General features: G+C 37.0%; 1 protein-coding gene across 1 annotated transcript in view; it reads left to right on the forward strand.

Moving 5' to 3' along the window:
* Window positions 1-20,567, forward strand: part of SLC26A7 (solute carrier family 26 member 7) — a 69,485-nt gene that overhangs the window by 44,235 nt on the left and 4,683 nt on the right. The window contains exons 9-14 of the mRNA XM_040586680.1: window positions 492-569; window positions 1,888-1,983; window positions 8,375-8,481; window positions 10,647-10,713; window positions 15,884-16,021; window positions 17,817-17,865. Coding sequence (XP_040442614.1) covers window positions 492-569; window positions 1,888-1,983; window positions 8,375-8,481; window positions 10,647-10,713; window positions 15,884-16,021; window positions 17,817-17,865 — 535 coding nt within the window. The remainder of the gene's footprint in view (window positions 1-491; window positions 570-1,887; window positions 1,984-8,374; window positions 8,482-10,646; window positions 10,714-15,883; window positions 16,022-17,816; window positions 17,866-20,567) is intronic.

Below are 20,567 nucleotides of genomic sequence, written 5' to 3' on the forward strand. Positions count from 1 at the left end.
GTGGTTTCTGACTTAACACAATAATTTCCTTTTAGTGTTGATCCCAGTAAAAGAAGTTAAAAATCTTGTGCAAAAATGACAACACATGACAGATCTGTTATTTAGTGCAGCATTTAGGGTGCATGGTTATAAATATGTTACAGAATGACAGTGGGTGCTGCAGAACTTCTGGGATGAGATTCTGCTCACACACACTCCATTTGATAACCAAGTGTGCAAGTGATGCTGTGGTCTGTGTCTGTGTGATGTCAGCAGAGTCAAGCACAGATGCTGAGATCTCTTGTTTTCACTGTAGTTGGCTGAAGATAGTCACCAGAGATTAAAACTAAAATCGTATGCATCTGCAATCCATAGATACATTAATAGCTACCATCTTCAACATCTCATTCTTGACTTTGTCTGCAATATTTGATAATTATTCCTTTCCACATATTTTACTTTTTTCCTTTTTTTTAGCCTGAATCATCTGTTTTTCTTGTTTATTGTTTTAGGTGGCTTGCCTTATCTCTTGTGTTTTAATTCTTGTGGTGATCTATGCAATTGGACCTATGCTGTACTGGCTGCCTATGGTATGGTACTTATCATCTTTTTAAAAGATTATATTAAACATTTGCTAATGACTTCATTTCTTTCAGGAAAAGATCGTGCTACTTCTAAAACAGCTCTAATTTTAATGGGGGAAAGAAAAGTAAGGGCACAGCAAGTCTTGAAATCATAAAATACAGAGGTGGCAACGTAATACATACAGTTTTTACACATGTATAGTTGAATATATAGGCTATCACATAAGTATATAAGAAAGCATTTCCTTTCTACTTACTTTTGGCACATAGTTTATGAAAAATATACATCCAGATTGCTGTGGATTTGTAAATCGACAGTGTGGTAGAAATTAATGAAGAACCTCAATTTTTCTTTAGTTATGCATATAATGGATGACTTTGCTTTTCAGATAAATTTGACACAAATGATTGTAGACAGTGATCTAAGCTTAATTACAGAAAGATTATAAGGTATTCTTATCTCTGTCATGGAATACATCTGCACTAAGGCTCTGAAAAGCAATGTGGTGTGTTTTCACATAAGCCATATCTAGCTTGGTATTACAATTAATAGTGAATTTTAACTAGAGGCATGTCAAAGATGCAAAATACATCTCCATAATTATCCGTAATTTTGCCATGTTTGTACATTAGATTTTAAGTCAACAGTGTTTTAAATTCACTTTGTGCTATTGTTTACAGCGTCATTTGAAAGTTCTCACTTTTCAAACACAGATGCTTTCATAGCTTATTTTAACCATGCAAAGCAAGGACACTTGAAGATGGGTGCACAATATGTCCTTTTTCTTACTATCCTGCTTTCTTCCCTTCATTTTTTGTACGGATTATATGTAAATTTTAACTGTTTTCCTGTAGGCTTCTTTTCCCATGGTTTAAAAATCCTTTTCTGTGTTGCTTTCTTAATGTTTTATTTCTTTTTTATTCTGCTTTTTTTAGCCCTCCCCACCTATGCACTGCAAGTCCATCGTTTTGTACTCCATCATTTTTGGTTCCAGATTATTTCTTCAGCCATCTCCTTCCCCTTTCTGATTCAGATATCAATAAAGTATTTTGTTTGCCTCAGAGTTAATTGATTTTTTGCCTTTAATGTCTGTCATTTTTGTCTCACAATTAGGTGGCCTATAGGTTGTCTTCAGGAAAAGAAAAATGGGTTTGATACTGTTACTGCTTGTGTCACAAGGACACCTGTGTTCATCCCATTTTTGAAACACTAACTTCAGATTTTTGATAGATGAATTACAATATTGACCACTAGATTGAAAAAATAACATTTTATTTTCACTACCAGTTCTGAAAACAGCCTTTGTTTTTTATTTCTATGCAGTGTGTGCTAGCAAGCATTATTGTTGTGGGCTTAAAGGGGATGCTAATGCAGTTCCGTGACTTAAAAAAATACTGGAACATGGATAGAATAGACTGGGTAAGTGAAACATAACCTAAGGTGGTTTTCCTGAGACCCTATACCTGCTAAATAAACTTTAATAGTACCGTGACCCAGAAGAGATAAGTGTGAGCCATTATTATTAAGGGTTTTGTGTACTATTGGCTTATTTTCTATCACCAAATAACAGTATCTGTAATGTCAATTGTGTTAAAAAATGGAATTTTAGTGAATGATAAAGAATCAAACCTGATTTAATGCTAAAGATGTGTATATGGACAGATCAGGTTAATCTGAGCAGATGTGTGTCTTAATTTTGTGTGCATTCTCTAAGTGGTTAGCATGCTTTTGCTATTGTAGTATTATTGAAGAGATTCTGTTATCTCTGTCCTCTGGGGCTATGGAATGGTACAGGTACAGGACAAACACAACTGGGAATGCTAGAGATGCAGAAAGATACATGTCTGAGGGTGCTGTGAGTAAATTGCCTTCACTTTTTCAGATTTTGCAGAGTGCTACTGTTTGATCATAATGAAAGACTCTGCAGTATGAGAGGAGGAATACATCAGAAAAAAGAGAGACATGGAAAGAGACATAGTATGAAAATCTAGTTTAATGCAAATTCTGAATAGCCTGACATACATTTGCACAGAATACCTAGCAAATGTGAAAGATGAGTCCAGGTTTAGGAGGACTCCTAGACCTCTCTTCTAAGGGAATTTTTAAATGTATTGGATGATTAGTGGAACCAAAAGCTCTAACCACTTCCATAAATACATACTGACATCTCATAAAGCTTTTGGAACTTCCGTTTTATTTAACAAGTATTCAGAAAGGTATTTTGGCCATATCCTCCTTCTCTGTGGTGAGAAATATAATTTACTGGAGGTAATATTGGACTTCATTGGACTCACCAGTGACTTATTATTCTATAGCAGTAATGTTAGGTTTAGACTGAATAAAACCTGGTGTTTTTGTTGTTTTTTTTTTAAGAGTACTGGATTTCAGCATGAAAAGCAGCACTAAGTAAACAACATCAAGTATGGCTATGCGAGATTTTTCACATTTCATTGCAGAAGACTATGGCGGGTTTTTGTTGTTGTGGGTATTTGTTTGGTGGTTAATTTTTTTATCATCCAGAAGAAAAGCTCTGTCTTTCAGGAAATCTTGTGTTCCTCAAGCAGCAAAATTTTGAAAATGTTTTCTATCACTTGTACTGTATTGATCTTCAACTTATCCCATATTGCCAGTGACGCAAATGGTGTATGATGTGGATCAGGAATTATTTTGGGGACAGTGGACTAAAGAAAATCGGTAGTTATAGAAGAGAGAGATAGCTTCTCTATTAATGCATTGAGATAATAAGTAGATAAGTTTTCCAGCAGCATATTCTGTAATTTCACTATGTTTGATGCATCTTCACAGATAGACTAGCCTGACTGATTTTTACTTTTGTGGGTTTGGCAGGAAAGAATGGGTGAATAGTTAGTTAGTACATCTCTGACATGTGTCATTATATCTCAAAGAGAGGTTATAGAGTGGGGGAGTTTGCTGGGTTTATCTTTTTGAATGAACATACCTGAACAATAATTTACCTTCAAGTAGTTATACCATGAGTTCTTAGCCTGACAGGGTAAATCATCTTCCTTTAAGCAGTATAATCTAAAGTAAGGCTATAAACGTTGATCTTACATTGCTGCCTGGTCTGAGGAGCCCCACCAAGCCCAGGGATTTGAGTAACTACATTGGTGTTGGTTTTGGCCTGAAAAGGTTCACCCCAGCAATCGACAACACACTGGAAATGAATCCGTTCCACTACTCAGGTTATCCAAAGTGTTTTGAAGATAGAAACTCTAACAAAACATTTGGAAATAATTAGCAGCTGTCCTTTCTGGAACTGATTCTTCGAAGGGTGTGTGTCACGTAGCATAGAAGTCAGGTTTGTTACGCTTACAGGTCTGGTAAATGATAGTGCAAGGAAACAGAATATCATGGGGTTTGTTACCTTGCTCCTTCATGCCTCTTTAAGCTTCTCATTGAACGCAAACAGGATGAGTAATATTCATTTGTTGATTAGTTCTTTTTAAAACATAATCCTTTTAAATGTAGAAGTATGTAAGGATGTAAAGATGATACTAATTCAGCAGTTAAAGTGGATCCAACAAGGAGGGTCACATTTTCGACAAGTAGCCTCCAAGATCTTGCCAGTGTGGGTTTCTGAGACATGGATCCAACCACCCTGTCAAACTATTTTGTCGAAATAGTTGGAGGAGGGGACCTGGGAGGGTCTTCCATGGAATTTTGGAGCAAACTGGTGCAATTACTTGTATTTTTAGAACTTTTTAACATATTATCCTCAGTAGGCAGATGGACTTTTAGATTTGTTCAGCTATTCATCACACAGGGGTCTCAGTCTGTGAGAGGACTCTGAGAGCTCTAAGGGCTCTGCTATATAAACGATTTTCCACAAAGTAGGAAGCTGTCACTTCTATGATAGTAATTTTACATGGATACTTCTAGCTTATGACATCCTAGGGCTATGGAGATTTTATATCTTTCCTGCATTAGTGAATATACTACCCTGAGTTATAATACTTTTGCTGTATTTAGTCTCGGTGGGGTGGGAAGGAATTTACAAATGCTTAATCCGTTGGAAGTATGATTACCATATAAATTCTTCTTAAAGAATATTATTTATATCAGTCCATCTGTCTCCAGGGCAGTTTGCAATCAAATACCCTCTCAACCATTGTGTATGGAATGCTTGTGAAAAATTATATTAAAGAACTACCATATACCACTTTACTATTAAGCAGTTCCTGCTGTACAGCTGCGGTGGTCCTCACTTCAACACTTCACAGAATCACCAAATCACAGAACGGTCAGGGGTGGAAGGGGCCTCTGGACATCAGCTAGTCCAACGCCCTGCTAAAGCAGGTTCTCCTAGAGCAGGTTGCACAGAATCATGTGCAGGTAGATTTTGAATGTCTCCAGAGAAGGAGACTCCACAGCCTCTCTGGGAAGCCTGTGCCAGAGCTCTATCATGCCCAAGGTAAAGAAGTTCTTGCTCACATTCAGGTGGAACTTCCAGAGTTGCAGATTATGCCCATTGCCCCTTGTCCTGTCACTGGGCACCACTGAAAAGAGCCTGGCCCTGTCCTCCTGAGACTCACCCTTCAGATATCTGTGTGCATTGATAAGGTCCCCTCTCAGCCTTCTCCCTAGGCTACACAAGCCCAGCTCCCTCAGCCTTTCCGCATGAGGGAGATGTTCCAGCCCCCTCATCATCTTTGTAGCCCTGCGCTGGACCCTCTCCAGCAGTTACCTGTCTCTTGAACTGGGGAGCCCAGCACTGGATGAATCATAAGTTTTGAGGAAGGGTACCCTGAGGATGTATGCACATATCAGTCACTTGCCTGCAGAAGGATGTAGAAGCATGGGTGTGCTACTCAGCCTCTGTGGAGCCAGACCCTCACCCAGGACTCCAGCATCTTCCTTGCCAAGGTACTCTCTGAGTGAACAGGACTTCAGTAAGATTCTTTGGCTGTGTGCTGGTGACTGCTGCATGGGCCTCTGTTTGAGCAAGCCATCACAACCTCACGTTACAGACAGTCCAGAGCTGGTCAGTCAAGGCATGTTAGGGTATGATTCATCTCTTCCTCAAGTAGGCACCAGCATAATCAGGTGGGAGTTAGATGAACTGCATCCAGATTTCTCTTCACTCTTATAACTAAATCTCCATTGATTATGATGGGAATGTGGACAGCTCACCCAGCTGTAGGCATCTGTACTGTAGATTGTTAAGCCAAGTGAAATGAAGCCCTACCCATTCAGGCAATAGCTGATCATCTCCTCAATCTGCAACAAAAAAGGAAATTTATAATCTGATTTTGAAGTGCTACAGAAACATTTAGTATCACAGTACCTTAGTATTGCATTGTTTAGCCATTGGCTCACAGAGTATTCTCCCACTTCTCCTATTTATATGTTTTTTTACTAGCAAGTTCCAATTTTAGACTCCCCTCAGTGGTGTATGTGTAGACTCTGTGAGATGAAAAGGTCTAGGTGGAAACACACTGTCCACCGAGTTTCAGAGGCAGCTGCTGTATATAGACAGTCACGGTACCTCTCAATGCTTCTAACACTTTCTGATATATGCAGGATTCAACATAAATCCCTATCTTCTGCTTGTTTAGAATTTCTTTAGAATTTTTTTTTTTAATTTTTACAGTACAGACATACTTTGAAGGTGGATTTTGTTTTGACTTTTGAGAATAAAATGTGCCTGTAACACATTATTGCTGAGATTTGAAGAATGATTACATTCTATCTGTCCTGGAGTCTTTAATAGTCATCTTGAAATAAGTTGCTAAAGAGAACTTTGATATTTTTATGACTTCTTTGCTGAACCTAGTGACAACCTATGATTTAAAAAAATGTCTGTCATATCAACATAACTTTTTTCTACCAGTTTGATGCTACCCTACCTTAAAAAGTTCTGACTCCAGGCCAGTACAAAGCACTGAACCAGTGACTTACAGATGAGAATATGATTGTTTTGGCTGGTCCTCTACAACAATGGCAGTCTCTGTTTACATTTAAGATGTAAGATATTAGGCTGCTGAAGACCCAGTCAACTAACTTTTGCAGTACTCAGCAGTACTTAAACATTTTTGGCTTTGATTCTTCTTATATAGACCTTGTATTTGCATGCTTTCCATTTTATTCTGAGACAGAAGAATTTTGCAGGTCTTGCAGCAGTGATATAGTTACATGTGATGAGGCTCAGGTCTGCAGCTGAAGTGGATTGCTTGATCTCAGGTGCTGGGAAGGGTTCACGCTTATCAGGACTGATAATTCTTGATCCTGCCTGAATTTCAGGTTTGTAGTACTACCCTTAGCCCTTTCATGTCCAGTGAGCTCCTTCATAAATATATATTTGATTTGTAAATGTTATAATTTTCTCACTGATTAATCAGAACTCAGTATTTGTTGCTTATATTCTTTGCAAATATATATGCAACAACTTGTAAAAGATGTAATTTTAAAATATAACTGGAGATCAAGCACCATTTCAAAGAATGAACTAACTCTTTACCTAGCAGCTGTGCTGTAGAAGAGACTGCAAAAGCCTTTTGCAACGGCTGAGAGTTTTGAAGATGGGGGAGGAAAAGGTTTCTTGGTAGAGTCATGTAACACACTGTCCTCTGTGAAGCACAAATTAGTATGGTATGACTTATACTGTATTATTCATAAACTAACTGTTCTGAAATCTGCTTGACAAAATTCCTGTGGTTAAGCTGAAAGTATTCTATTGTCTCTGGCTTTCCTGAGCTGAGTGAAAGCATCAGAAAGGATAATTTTAACACTGATTGTGCCATTGAAACGTGATCTGTTCCTCTGCAAACATTAACAAGAAGTGCTGTAATTGTTGAAACAGGCACCTGTGGAGATCGGTATATCTAGAGGAGTGAAAATACTTTCCATTTTTCTTTAACACTTTTTATATAAAGATTATGTGGCAGTCTTTGCTTAAGGCTCCCTCAAGGAAAGAAATTTGTGCTGACATTGTTGCTATCAGAAATCAAGTAATTTGTTCTTTTCTCCTTTGAATCGTAAAATCTGGATATTTCTCAGCCCTACACAACATTGATGCATGGAAATATAATTGGTCATTTCTGTTTAGAAAATATTTTTTAAAAATTCAAATGTTAAAATCTTTTGGTTTTTTTAATATTTTAAATTCCTTGCCAAAGTGATGTTTGTTTCAGATACTCTTCTTTGTATTTTTTTAATTGTATTTAAAATTAACCCAAAGTTTTATTAATCAAATATTGAAAGATGGGGAAGTAATCTGAAATCTCACCATTTCCAAATAAAGAAATTAATTCCCTGATACTTTTTATTTGTTATAGAGTTGGTTTAGGCAGCTGTACTTTGATAAATGCCACTTTTAATTAACCTCTTTGCAAATTATGATTCTCACTTACACAATTAGTGGAAGAAGAGCTCTCTGTATTTGACCTTTAGGGTACCTCATTGTGTAAAAGGAAAGCAGGATTTTAAATGTGTGCAGTGAAGAAACTGGCAAAACCTTTGAATGTGAAAAATAAATACAGGGTTTACAAAACAACTAAGTTCGTTCTGAGTCATGCTGTTAGTGCAACTACATATGCTATTTTAAGTAACTCTGAAAGGAGCCTCTGTGAGCATTGGCATGAGTAGTGCCATGTCATATGTGTTCTCCCATAGAGGGGCATTTTTTCAAATCACTAATTCAGTCTGCAATATCTGCCAGTTCAAAGATCCAAATGTTCACCTCTGAGAAACTATCTTCATTTTAAAAATCTTTATTTCTGATTCATAAAATGCACATTGTTACAAAAATGAAAACAACTAATCACCTCTTTCTGTTTCCCTCCTTTTAAAGCTCATATGGGTTAGTACCTATGTGTTTACAATATGTTTTGCTGCTAACGTGGGACTGTTGTATGGTGTTGTCTCCACTATAGTAACCGTGATTTTCCGCTTTCCCAGGTGAGAAACAATTTATTGAAATGTTCTAGTAGCACATCATTATGTCTTCTTTCTGGTGCCGTATTGCTTCACAGTCAGGATAGACATATGGTATACTAAATTTAACAATGAAACCAGTTTTTTAGTTGCAGAAAATACAGTATACTACAATTCAAAAGAAGTCAAACGTGTATTTACTGTAGGCTAAGGATCTCCAAGACATTTCATACTATGGTATTATTTTGTGATTTCTCTTAGTATTACACATCTGTATGATTCATTAGGTAAAGGTAGCATAGGATCAACAGGAAGATCAATAAAATTATTTTTTTCCATTAGATATTTGTTTGCTCCTTAAGGAGAAACTGTATCTGGCAAGTCTTAATAACTAGGCACCTTTGTAAACTCCTAGGAACTATGTTGCACAGGAGTTGATCGTTGACATTTGCACTTCTAATATTTATTGATGAAACATAACTGCACAACTATTCTAGCACCTAATAAAAAATGTACGTTCTATGTATGAATTAGAAAAGTGAAGACAAAGAAACAAGCAAACAGAAATTCATATGTTCTTTTGCATGCATTACAGTTGCTGCTTTGGATCATGAGTAAAGGAAAATATCAGCTGATGTTCATGATCATTTTGTGCTACACAATTAATCCATAGCTCACCAGTACTAGAAATGACTTGCTGCTTGCAGGCACTTGTTTGCACGAACATTGAAATTAAGCACAATACAGACAGCTCGATTTAATGCTTGTTAAAGTTAATAGCTCTGTTCTCATAGGGTAAGTTGCAGAACTACCATGAAAATAGCTCAAAATTGCACAGCAATTACAAATTATAGAAGAATGGTTTCTGTTAAAATCAATCAGTACATTTGTGGTAACCTTCTTCTACTCAGCCAACTAAACTTTTGATAAATCCTGATGGTAAAGGAAAAGGCAAGTTTTCACATTGTTTACGCCCTGTGCCTGGACGTCTGAGGTTCTCCAACAGCAGAAAGGGAGGGATATCTGACACAAAAGACCATGGTCCTTTGTTGCCTAGTCTACCAGAGACCTCAGTCTGAACGTGCACTTATTAAAGTAAATAAGACTGTTGCCAGTGTTTTCTGTTCTCTTCAGTCAGGTTGCACATGATTGTCCCTGCAATCTAAAGGCACTGAACAGCTAATAGACTTAAAATCTGTACTGCGCAGATGAGGTTAGCAGGAGAACATGTAGTAAGCCATGGGTAAAGGTGTCAGCAAAAGCGAAGCAAGAAAAATACCATAGATGATTTATTGTGAAGTTTCTGCTCAGATGCCAGAGTATTGGACGTAGTACATTATATATCAGAATGTGTTAAAACCAGCAGCAGCTACAGCTTGATTTATGCAAACAGGAGAGAACAGCTGACTTTTGCAAGCCTCATTTAGCCAACTCCAGTACCTGCAAATACTCCTTGCACATTGACGCATCTAGTAAATGTTTGTATTCTGGTATTATTTCTATTACCTGCTTTAGGCACAGAGCTCAGTTGATAGCTGGTTTTTTAGTCTTCTTGTTTTGCACAAGGGATGTATTGAAGCAGAAGGTCCTACACTGAGCTGCCTTGTCAAGGCAACGTCCTCTTTTCACTGGCTGTGTAGAGAGCACAGGGGTCCTGGCTTTTCCAGTTAGGTCCCTCACTTTGATAACTAGAGTGTAATGTTTAAATGACAAATAAAATGTCCTTAGTTTTCATGGCCCATAGCTCTCTGTTATCTTTTCTTTTTTTTTTTTTTTTCTTTTCCTTCCAATATAATTTTGCAGGTAAAAAAAATATTAATTATACCTTTCTAATTTTGAAGCTGTGGATTATGTTTTAGCTACCTTGACTTAAGAATAGCTGTCTGGCCAGCTACAAAACAGAAACTTAAAATTAAGATTTTATTTACCATAAATTTCCATTATTCATATCTTCAAAGTGATATGTTGCAACTTTAAAATGTGCCTTTTACTCTTCAGCTGGATCATTATCACACACAAAAAAAAACCCCGAAAAACAAAAAACAACCTATATATGCTTGAAAATATGTATGGATTCATTGTCACAACTTTAAAGTTCTATGCTGTAGTTTTGGGGTGTGTCTCTTGCTGCTTCTGTTCCAGACTGCTAACGATTTGCCTTACAGAATTTCTCTGTGTATTGATTACAGAGCAAAGACACTGAACTTGAAAAATGTGAAAGAAGTGGAATATAAATACAAAACAGAAGATAATTGTGTAAGTTTTGTGTGTGTGTGTGTTCCACTCATTCAGATTTATGTATTTTCTCTAGCTGGTTACCAGATTGTAATCAGTGAGCCAAGGCAACATTTTTATGGTATGACCATTTGAAATCTAAAGGCAGTATGAAGTAGTAAATACAAAAGCAGTCTGGGAATCAGAAATTAGAATACTTTCCTGGTTCTGTTTTTGGTGTACAAAGTGAAGTTAGGCAAGTCCTGTTAGATCTGTCTATCTTAGTTTGTTTGTTACTTTTAAGTTAGGAATTGCTCTTTGTAAAAGTTTCTTAATCCCAAAGTCTAAGGAAGTGTCTTGGCAGCAAGGGCAGGGGCCATCAGAGCAGACAATAGCTGTCTTTATATTCTTATCAGACTTCCTAATTTCCTGAAAGTCCTTTGATATTCTCATCATCTGCAGTCTCTTTTCTGACCCCTTTTCTGCCACCAGCCCCTTGGGATCGGACTGTCCCAGAGGATACTGTGTGTGGCTGGGGAAGGAGGGACAGCAGCATGAAGTTGTCACAGACTGCTCCACACATCTCGCCACTGTACCCAAACAAGGGTACCCTCATGTGAAAAATGTATGGAACAATCTCTCCCAAAGAAGGTGCTTTTAAAATGTGGTTTCTTACAAACTTAAACCTACCAGTCAGAGATTTTAAATTATTTTGGTTATTTTCATTGCAATTATCATCGAAGTTTCTTGTGGTCATGCCTATGGTAAGAAAAGAGGGGTAATGACCCAGAGAGGTGAACTCCCTCCTCTGAAATAAAATCGTAGGTCAGCAGCCAAGAGAGAAGTAGAACCATGTGTCTTTTCAGCGCAGAGCTCCATCATTAGGACATTGTGCCTTCTCCACCGTAGCAGTTTCAACTATGTCCTCTTTCCTAATGCTTATGAAGGGTCTTACGTATCAGTAAGCAACATGCTTAGCAGTTATTATCTCACCATTAAGAAACTGTCCTCTAAAGAACTTACTTTTTCTGACAAATGTTTTCCATAAGATCTATCTGGGGTTCAAAATCTAAACTTGGCTCAGAGGCATTTACTGTTTTGGCATGTTGAACAATGATGGAATGTGAAAGGTATATGAGGATGGGAAGGACTCTGAAATGTGAATTAAAAACACTGTTGTTGAGGTTGGCCCAGATGTCAATTATTAAATCACTTCTCATTCTTAAGAAAAATGTTGGAGTAACTTTGTCAGAGATGGGTTATCAAAATTTGATATGCACACTTTTTTTCATATAAGTTCATAAAATACTTTGTACAAATCCCTGTATGTCTTTTTTTTTTTTTTTTTTCAGCTAACTGCTCCCCTGGTTTTTTATCTTAACCATTAAGATTAATGCAAGTAACCAAGTAATAACACATTAGTGTCTGCAGGCAGTGGGGAAAATAACATCTTGTTAACAAAGCAAATTGCTCAAGAGCTTGTTACACGAAACAAAGAAGGAAAATATTTTCAAGCTTTAGAAAAATGCCTTTAATTGAATTTAGAGTCACTGAGCTGCAGCAGGCATTTAGAGTAATTTTTAATGTATGAATATTTGACTGATCCAAGTTTCTCTGGTAAATAACAACTTAGACATAAACAACAGGACTTTTAAACATGAAAATATGCAAGCTTAATGATCTACTCTGTCATTAAGGTCTGTGGATTTATAGGGGTTATTTCATCAATAAGAGAAAAGACAATTTAATGTGGAAAAAATCAAGAGGGTATTTAGAAGCTTATGTGAAACACATTGCATCACAGGCATTCACTGAGCTGAACTCTTACCCAAGCCCAGACAATGCTGTGCAGAGTGCATGGGGCAATTGCCAGTATCCTTCTAAGTGGCAGCAGGGATAGGTCACCCGAGATAATTTTCTTTCCTAGTAAGGACATGACAAAGTCTATTTTTCTCAGAACACTTCTTATTAAGAAAGGAGCTAGAACCAAGCCAGAGCCAGAAATAACTTAGCCAAATTTGGTGCAGTTGTCCTTGCCCATCTTGGACAAAAGATTGTGTCCAAGTCTGCCATCTGCTTGATTTAGTCTCATAATTTAAGCCTTTCCAGTTTTCCACCTCGTATTTTTGGAAGCTTATTAGCTTCTTGATCATACAGGCTTTGACCTTTGCACATTAGTCTTCCTTTTTCTTAGTTTTCATCTTCCATTTTGCCAGTTCTGCTATGACACCAATATGCTCCCTTGTATCCGCACTGAGCTGTGTATAACATTGTTTTTATGGGAATCTGTGGGATGTTGGAGTATTTCTCCATTCAAACATATATTGCCCTCCATTTTTCCCTTACTTTAGAGCTTTCTTTCATATAATCTTAGCTCTTTTAATTGCCAGTTAGGCTTTGCCACTTGATTGACCAAAGTATGTTGGTGATGTGATATTTACCACAATCACATTTATAGGTAAATTGCACAAAGTCCCTATACATAGTCTGAGGTTCATTGCCTCAGTTTTGGATGTTTGAAATGTTTCCTTTGTGGTGGTGTCCAAGACATCATCTGGTTCCCAGAAGTCTGAATAGAACTCTACAATAAGGGGGTATCTTGTGTGGTTTGTGGTGAAATTTTCCATTCCTGTTTTGCTTGAAGGTCTGTTGGGTAAACTGCGTATCTTCAATGCAATCCCACACATTTTGAAACTACTTTAAAAAATAGTCTGTGTCAGCTTCACTTACTTGTATTTGAATGTGACCCTGTTACATGACTTTTGTTAGGAAGAAGAGTGGCTTTTTAACCTGCATTCTCTTGCAAATTCTTGGGTTTTGCTTCCTGATACCCATTGCCACAAACAGGAGAGCTGATACGTAAATCAGATATTTTATTTAAGTAGTAAATGGATATTTTCTGTATCTAGACCCCTTTTTGCACTTAGTGATAGCATACTTTATTGCATATAGCACTTTTATGGACTGAAATCCTTTTGGATAACTTCCTGGAACCAGATCTGCTGATGTGCCCTCACAGCCTGCTGCTGACCTGCTGTGGTGTTGTCAGCTGCAGTGTATGCCCATTACAATCAGCAGAATGCTGTCTTTCATCCTGCTCTCATTCTTCAAAAGTGAGCAAAGTTTTTTGTGAGACTGTTGAAGCTGATGATAGGCGATACCATTTTTTGCATGTGAAATCACCTAGTGGGAATCATTGCTGTGCAATGCGGTAGTGCAATCAAGGACCCATTTTTCCCATTTTCCACCTGGAAGAAGAATATTCTGAACTTCTACATGTAACCTAGAGATAGCCAGCTTCCATAAAAGATATGCCTGAAAGGAAAAATAATCCTATTATGTTTTTGGCAACTGGCATTTATGAACAGTGTTGTTGTGACTATTTAAGATTCTCTAGTTGCATGCATGCTGGTCAGGTAGAGAAAGAAGAAAATGCTACTGAAAATATTAGTAACTTTTACAGGCCACACATGATCCTGCTTATTCCTGTTTACAGCAATAGATGTGTAAAAGCTTAATACAGTTATTTATTGGAATATACATAAAGAACTTTATAAGTAGATGTAATATCTTTTACTAGATCAAGTAGTACAACTGGAAAAAGTAAGACCGCAACAACCGACAGACTTTTCCTCAAGTCTGAAATAGAAGCAACAGAAATAAAAGCAACTGTGGTCCACATTGAATTTGGTCTGTCTCAGACCTAATTTGCCTGAGGAAAAGAGAGGCATCTTTCACAACCTGTGGAAAATTGAGAGCTTAGTAGAATTACCTTAATTCTACCTACCTACAAAACCAGTATTTCAGCTGAGATTGTGATTGTTGATATCCAATATATTTATATATAAATATGTGGTGGTTTGACCCTGGCTGGATGCCAGGTGCCCACCAAAGCCAACACTCTATCACTCCCCTCCTCCAACAGACAGGGGAGAAAAAACATAACAAAAGCTTGTGAGTCAAGATACGAACCAGGAGATCACAATTACCATCAGGGGCAAAACAGACTTGACTTGGGGAAATTAGTTTAATTTATTACCATTCAAATCAGAGCAGGGTAATGAGAACGAAAAACCAAATTGTAAAAACACCATCCCCCCACCTCTTCCTTCTTCCCAGGCTCAGCTCCACTCCCAGTTCCTCTACCTCTTCCCTGTGCTGAGTGGCACAGGTGGACAGGGAATGGGGGTTGCAGTCAGTTCATCACATGTTGTTTCTGCTGCTCCTCCCTCCTCACACTCTTCGCCTGCTTCAGCGTGGGGTCCCACCCACGGGAGACAGTTCTCCATGAACTTCTCCAACATGAGTCCTTCCCATGGGCTGCAGTTCTTCACAAACTGCTCCAGTGGGGTGGGTCCCTTCCACGGGGTGCTGTCCTTCAGGAACATGGCTTGTAAAGGTGCTTTATAAGTCCACCTTGAAAGAAATAGTCCTTTTCTTGTGGGAAAGGTTCTCCTCTGGAACCTGGGGTTTTCTGACCTCTATCTGATGCCCTTCAGAAATTGTTCTGCTTTGCAATGTCCATGTTATCAGCTACACAGTTTCATTGAAGGTACCTGGTGAACTGGTTGAAACTAATTCAAGGAAGTGCAGAGATGGGACTTGGGTCAGCTGTTCGTTCTCTTGTGGATTATTTATTGTGTTGGTTGTAGATATGTCCTAGCAAAGTTTGAAATGTGTCACTCAAGCTTGGTCTGGAACCACTAAGTATTTCAATGGAGAAATACCCCTGTTGTACTAAAGCCATCTTCAGATGACCAAGATGAACATTTCCAGTGTTCCCCAGACCATTCACAGTGTTTGTCCCAAAACCTTGTGCACTTTTTCCAGTACATGTGTTTGTGTGATAGAAAATCTTCCCTGTCTGCAAACCTTGTCTTGCCTACGTTTGGGGATCATACCAACTGAAACAGTGCTATTATTATTTGCCAGATAATAGGTCTTAGTATTATGCATCATAGTGAATATGATTTTTCTTTCATGTTATCTTGAATTAAGGGTATTTTCCTTATAGGTTACTTATATTTCCTTTTTTACTTCAGTTATGTGTGAAGACTGATCAAGACAGTTATCTGTTAAATCATTTTCACAATCCAAAGCTCCTTCTAGGTTGTTATACAGAAATTTTCAGGATTTTTAAAGAAATTAGTTTGGTTTTTAGTCTCCAAACCCAAGATAATCTTTTCAGCATTATGTTTATTTCATTCCACAGGAATCATTAAAGCAGGTAAAGATAGTTTCAGTCAACAACCCGTTAGTCTTTCTGAATGCCAGGAAATTTCATGCTGACCTCATAAAAATAATCCAAAAGGATAGCAGCAGCAGCCAGGCATGTGAAGATGTAAACAAGGTAAGATGTGCTATATGCTTCAGTAATCATCATGACAATGTTGAAGATCATGATTGCTTTCTTTGCATTTCTTAGAGACTGCAATGAGATACTGAAAGAGATAAAAAAGGGTAATATTGCAAATGATTAATTTAGAATAAAGTTAATCCTTATCTTAATCAGATTCAATATGGATTATTTTCTTATTATTGCTTGAAAAGACTCTCTCTATCATTTCTGTATATGATCTTGTAAGAGACATTAAAGCACTGTCCCAAAACTCTTTAAAAATTTCTGGCAGAATGCACATAACCTCAGCTAATACAAAGCTGTGATTTTAAAAAGACAATGATGAGCTATAAATCTACTTGAACAAAATGTGATTTTTTCTTCCCTGGAAATAAGTCCATAATAGAGACACTTCATTTCTGTTTCTAACTATAAATAATTCCAGGAGACTTAGAAAGAAGCTACAGGCTGGCTAAAGTTTTTCTCAAAGGTAGTTTTTCATTTTCTGCACTGATTGCATTGGAAAAATTAACAGTATACAAATCACATATAACTTCATTTTGGAGAAAATCTTTGTAAGTATAGTATTTTTTGAGTTTATCTGCACATAACTACTGTGACTTCCTACAACATTCCCTAAAAGGAGGAAAAGTGTTACTTATCAACCATTTTGATTAGTATATTCCAGTACCATACAATGCTTACTGTAGGCAATTTCATGCAGTTTGGTAAATTGGGCTACAAAATTCAGAGCTATTTCTTAGATAGGTTGTTAAGACAGTGTTCAGCAATGTGGGTCTATCACCTGCTGTCTCTTGCCAAAGAGTTGTGCTACCCCAACCTGCTTTGATGGGTGACTTCTCGTTGTTCAGAAATTCAGCTCAGAAATTGTGCTGCTTTTTTCCTTGATTCTGCTAGGCCAACTGATTTGGATTAGCATGATAACAAACCCCCAAACAGAGGAAAATTACTGAGGATTTGCATGGAATTAATTTATGACTTAATAAGTGTAATAAGTTAATTTACATTATTACATTATTAATATTATTATACATACATACAATATTAATACATTAATAAGTTAATGTATAAGTACTTAGGAAGAAAATTTTTATGCTTTGTCTCTTTTGTAAGGTTCTTGGCAGTAGAGCTGTCTGAAATACTGTGCATAAATATTTTTTTAATGGAATAAGAGTCTTTCTGTAGCACATAATGGAAGTGAAAAAAATTGCATTTTGCATTTTGGGTTTGTGCTGTATTTCTGGTTTTAACATATATTTCTCCTGGGAAATTAACAGTCATATTGAAATCATAAAAACATTTATCCACGTAAAAGTAATTCCTTAATAAATTTACTTGTCAAAGTGGTTTCACTGAAATATTAGCATAGCAGATGACAATGCAGCAAGAAGAAAATGAATCAGAAGATACTCTTATAAAATCACTGTCTAGAATTTATCTTTTCAAGAACATCTTTCCCACTTTTGACCACTTCTTAACCAACCCCTGCTTGCCCAAAAGCATCATGTTCATTATATGCTTTCTAGTGGATCCAAACATGACAATAGTTTGAGACACCTAAAAAGAAAAGCAAAATACCAGTTTGGTATAACTTTAGAATACTGACATACATACCAGCAAATATTACATATCCAGTAGGCTGTTGCATAGAACATGATTTTGGAGAAAAGGAATTAACTTTGATATTGAGAAACAGAATTCCTATGGATTGCATTGATTTTTTCTGGTTACTTTGCATTGGACTAGTTTTCCTTGGTATGTTAATAGTTTGTTGCTTTTATTTCAGTGTGAGCAGAACACATTGCTCTGTTCATTTTCCAATGGAAGTTGCCATGGTGAGTTAATTATCTATTAATGATATTAAAACGAAGACAGATGTCAGTGTGCAAAATGGCTCTATACTTTTCTATTTATTTCTAGGTGAACTTAAGTTGTCTGGAAACTAATATTTTCAGTTAGACGAAACATTCAATGAAGCACGAGTGATAAACAGTGTTAAACTTTGCTAACCTTGGCCTAACAGGTTCTATTTTTATTCTGGTTTTGAATGACTTTTGAAGATTTCAAAAGCAGGAAGCCCATGACAATACCTTTTCTGCAGGAGTCCCTACTTACTTCACAGGAACCACTGTGTGTGTACTGAGACAGGTACACAGTGGTGGGAATCACTTCCCACTTTACTGCCTGGGTTGTCTTCAGACGAAGGCCTAAGAGGCTATTTTGCTAGGTTCTGGTCTTGTTTTTTTGCATTCACAGTGAGCCTTGGATATTAGTATGCAAAAGTAAAAACAGGACAAGATTACAGCTGTGTTAAATCTTTGTGATCTTTAAAGCCACTTAGGAGAAAATCTCAGAAAATGTCAACTGAATTATCGGTGACACAATGGGCACCAATATTGTACAATATATCAATAAAGTATAGAATAAAGAAAAAAACCTAAGGGTTTGCTTTCAATTAAGGATTAAGCTGGATAATTCCACTCTTCTCACACATTGTAACACATATATATATAACAAACCAAAGCACATACATTCCCACAGAAGAGCTGCAGCAACCTTTTGCAGAGGATACTTTGTACAGATTACTTTATTACGGATGGAATTAAACCGCTGTCTTTATTTAAAACACTTATAAGCATTAAGACCACAGTAGAGAATCTGATTTGGAGGCTGTTGTCTGAATGTTTACATTTATTAACTAGTATAATGGCATTTGTATGATATTATAGTGTTTAGTTTACTTGGAGGTGACAGGGTGTTTTGCTGTAACCCGTAGCAACATAATGGTAATGGCTACTGAAGAATATATACTATACTGTAAAATACTAAAAGACTGCACAGCACCCTATGTGTGAGAAGATCTTGACAGTACATATGTCAGTCTTTTTTTAGATGAACTGGTTTCTCATGTTACAGAACTGACAGACAGCACAAGACCTCCTTTCTGATAGTGTAAGTCCTACCCTGAGGACTTAAATGCCCTGTTCCTTGTACAAACCAGCCTATAGTGACACTTCACAGAGGCTTTAAAAAAAAAAAAAAAACAACAACAAAAAAAAACCACACCCCCCCCCCCCCCCCCCCAAAACCCAGAAAGAATAAAGAAAAATTCCTATTAAGAGAAAAACAAAACGTGGAGCTTACATTTTCAGGAAGGATGGGAGCAGGAGGGCAAAATCTTTAATCTTTAATGGCAGTCATCCTGGAAAATGCAGCAACTTACATGTTTGTCAAAATCTTTCTCCCTCTGGGGAGTACCAATTTGCCATTGGTCTGTATCAGCACCAAATTAAACAGCTGCTTTTGCCCTTGGCACTGGTTCAGGGGGGGAGCAGGTCTGCCCCTACTCCCCATTTAGAAGCCAGGCAACCTCTACTGTAATGCAGGATGCCAGCTGGGTGGGAAGGTAGCAGGGGTAAGTAACAGGGAAAAAGACTATGTTCTTTTGTTTTGGAGGCAGAGGAAATGTATACGAATGATTACAGTGAGCAGCTAGGAGTTCTCTTACATCCCTTCTGAGTTTCCATTACAGTGATGTCAAGCAGGAGATTCGCTTTAAAATTAAATTCTGTATTTTTGCTTGGTATGTATCTGTTAATGTATGTTGGACAGTACAAAGACAGTAAAACTCTGGAGGTGTAAGTCCAAAAGGCTTTCAGACTACTGTCAGAAAGGAGTTAGCACCATTATAAACCTACACCATGGGGAAATACTGTCCCCTCAAGAGTTTAAAATCTTTACCTCTGTTTTCTTTATATTCAGAATTCCTTTCCTTTTTTTTTTTTTTTTTTTTAAATTTTGTACATTATGATAACTATTATGAACATTTGTTCACAGAGAAATGTAAATAAGATGTACATTATTTTCTAGTTTTCCTTTCGTGAAAGCCAGGAATCGTTTAGCTATGTGTTAGTTCAGGACACATTTAGAACAGTGCAGGCTTAGCTTACGCACAAGGTGGCCTGAGGTTGAAGTATGAGTATAAGGCCTTCACAAACCATACTAGCATCTTTTTTTCTCCAACATCACTATGTGATATTATATTAAAAAAAATTAACCAAACAAAAAACAGCACAATAAAACCATAGGAAAATGAAACACTTCACTTTACATATTTTTCTTCATTATGGGCAGATATTAGTTAAGCCATAGACAGGTGTTTAAGGTACTACAGAAATAAATGTCATATCAGAACTTAAAAGAGAGCTATATTCCCTGTGTATCCTATGTAAACTCTTCCAATCCAGCCAAGGTATTATCCTGACTCATTTAGAAAATCAAATCTAAAGAAGCAGTTCTTAAATTCTTGAAAGACTATTCCTGTCTAAAACATCTCACTAATAATATGTTCTGCCCATCATCACTCCATCTCATTGCTTTGAAGGTCCTCCATTTGTGCTTGTAAAATATGCCATATGCTTAATGATACCCCAGTACCTAATAGTACTTTTTAATCGTGATATTCTGAGTTTATTTTGTTGAACTATCATTATTCTTATACACATTTCTTGACTATTCTCCCTTTTAATTAAAGTTT

This window comes from Falco naumanni, chromosome 3 (assembly GCF_017639655.2).
Source record: "Falco naumanni isolate bFalNau1 chromosome 3, bFalNau1.pat, whole genome shotgun sequence".
In the NCBI taxonomy this organism is placed as follows: domain Eukaryota; kingdom Metazoa; phylum Chordata; class Aves; order Falconiformes; family Falconidae; genus Falco; species Falco naumanni.